This window comes from Salminus brasiliensis, chromosome 12, assembly GCF_030463535.1.
Source record: "Salminus brasiliensis chromosome 12, fSalBra1.hap2, whole genome shotgun sequence".
NCBI classification, from domain to species: Eukaryota; Metazoa; Chordata; class Actinopteri; order Characiformes; family Bryconidae; genus Salminus; species Salminus brasiliensis.
Window position 1 is genome coordinate 37,683,575 of NC_132889.1, and position 2,500 is coordinate 37,686,074.

The 2,500-nt window shown below is 46.8% G+C and overlaps 2 protein-coding genes across 3 annotated transcripts in view; one reads left to right on the forward strand and one right to left on the reverse strand.

The window, feature by feature from the left end:
• Nucleotides 1-2,500, forward strand: part of rpl27 (ribosomal protein L27) — a 404,812-nt gene that overhangs the window by 156,860 nt on the left and 245,452 nt on the right. The window lies entirely within an intron of this gene.
• cacng2a (calcium channel, voltage-dependent, gamma subunit 2a) overlaps nucleotides 1-2,500 on the reverse strand; it is a 77,666-nt gene that overhangs the window by 21,982 nt on the left and 53,184 nt on the right. Inside the window, exon 2 of the mRNA XM_072693291.1 lies at nucleotides 669-752. Coding sequence (XP_072549392.1) covers nucleotides 669-752 — 84 coding nt within the window. The remainder of the gene's footprint in view (nucleotides 1-668; nucleotides 753-2,500) is intronic.

Genomic DNA, 2,500 nt, shown 5'->3' on the forward strand with positions numbered 1-2,500 from the left:
GAGTTAAAAACCCCTCTTCATGAGTATACTATATGGACAAAAGTATTGAGACACCTGTTCATTCATTGTTTCTTCTAGTGTTAAAAAGAGCTGATCCCGCTTTTGTTGGAGTAACGCAGCATTAGTGAGGTCAGGATGCAGGAGGATAACCACCTCACCACCTCACCGCCTCATCATCCCATCCAAAATTATTGAACGGAGCACAATCCATCATCATTCTAGAGAAGAACAGTTCTTCCACTGCTCCACAGCTCCTCAATGCTGGGGGGCTTTATACCCCTCTAGCCCACTCCTATCTGCTCCAGAGAGTCCTATTCTTTTAGCAGTAGTTCTCTTCAGGGACTTGATAAGCTGTGTATGTATGTATGTGTGTGTGTGCATTTGCACATCTGTCTCGGCAATGGGTGCATCTTAAATTAGCTGAATGCACTCATTAGAAGGAGTGTCCACAAACTTTTGGACATTTAGCCCATTACTAAAGGACTAAAGTGAGTGCTTTAGTTCATGTGAGGTTGTGGTGGTTGGGGGGTGTGTTTGGGGGGGGGCAACTCCCTCTTTCAGGCTTTAAGCTCTCTTACTGCAGGAAGGCCGCAGAACCGCATCACAGGTGAACCAGAAAAGAGCCCATTCCTGATTCACCAGCTGAAAGACACAGGAGATTCACTCACGTAAGAAGTACTCGGAGGCGTCCGCTTCGTAATCCGCATCTTCTGGGAAGTGGTCTATCTGTTTACACAGTCCCTTAAAGTTTCCTGTGAGAGAGAGAGACAGAGGGAGAGAGAGAACACACTCAGGATTAGTGAGTGGACGATTCTGACTCATTTAAACGAATCAAACATCCAATTCAGCCAATATCACAGATTTCTTGCACTACAAACATTGACAAAAGTATTGGGACATATGCACATTCATGGTTAGTTCTGAAATCAAGGCTATTAAAACTAGATTTTGAGTAAAGCATTGATGTGAGGATTTGATTGCACTTGATTGCACCCAGCATGATCATCCTATTCAAAAGTACAGGATAGAGCCCCATCATCCATCATTCCAGAGAACACAGTTCTTCCACTGCTCCACAGCTCAATGCTGGGGGGCCTTGTACCCCTCTACTAGCCCACGCCTGGCATTAGGCAGCATGGAGCCAATAGGTTCATGTTGACAATCTGCTCCAGAGAGTCCTATTCTACTGGCAGTACTTCTCTACAGGGACTAGACAAGCTGTGTGTGTATGTGTGCACACATTTGCACATCAGAAGGGGTGTCCACAAACTTTTGGACATTTAGTGCATGTCTATATTTCAGATTTAGTACATTTATGATTGCACCTGCATCTCTCTCTCTCTATTGCAGGTGTTGGGGAGGGGGGGGTGGCTCGGAGGCAGGATGTTAGGGACATGCTTGTGGAGATGAGAGATGAGAGCTGAGGCCTATCAAAGCTGCTTTCATGTAAGAAACAGATTTACACGGCTTCCTCCTCTGGATACAATCTGCTCGAGTTTTCCAGGACTGAGACTGAGGAGCGAGGCTGCTGCTTTCCTTCCATTACCTTCAATCAGCAGCTTCAGGATCATGCTGATGCTCCACTGACTGAACTGAACGGGGAGAACGGCGTCTCCGTCATTCCCACTCCGGGCCGGAGCGCTGCTGCTGCTACTGCACTATGGAGGTTTGGTGGTGGAGCTGCAGGAGGAGAACCTCTCTCCAGAACTGCTGTGTAACGCTGCAGAACCCATACAGTCATATTAGTGTATAATCCTGTAGTGTTACTCCACCACCTCAGCCCACATGCTGCTCCACCTTCAGATCAAGCTTCTGCAGCTCTCAGCTTGTCCAGAAATGCATGTGTACAGCTGTATGCCATGAGGGGGCGCACAAAGCATGAGGGGACAAACGAGACAATCCTATTTACCATCAGTGTTAAACACAGATAGAAACCGACCTCTGCCTTTAAGCCTCACACACACACACACAGTGGACAGTGAGCCCACGTGCCCATGGGCAGCCTCCACCGCAATGCCCAAGGAGCAGAGAAGTCCTGTTAGGAGCCTTGCTCCAGGGTCTAACAGCTGGATGAACCCTGGTATCGAACCCAGTGCTCTAACCACCCAGCGCTTGTAGGTATTCCATTGTTGATTCTGATGACCTGTTATAATATCTAGGTAATAATATATATTATGTTATAATAATCTTATAACACAAAGTAATTACAAGTGAAATGACATCCCTTTAGAAACATATAGGTGAATTCCAACCATAGTGTGTGAGTGTGTGTTTGTGTGCGTGTGTCCACTCTTCTACCTCAGCTTTCACTGCATTGGCTCACAATGTAACACAGCATTGATTTGTATCAACAAGTTCTGCGGCAATTAGCAGCAGCCGGGGGGGGGGGTATGTACAGTCTGTGTGGTGTGTATGATGTGTGCAGTCTGTGTGGTGTGTAGGGTGTGTGCAGTCTATGTGGTGTGTGTGTGGAGTGTGTGATGTATATGGTCTGTGTGAT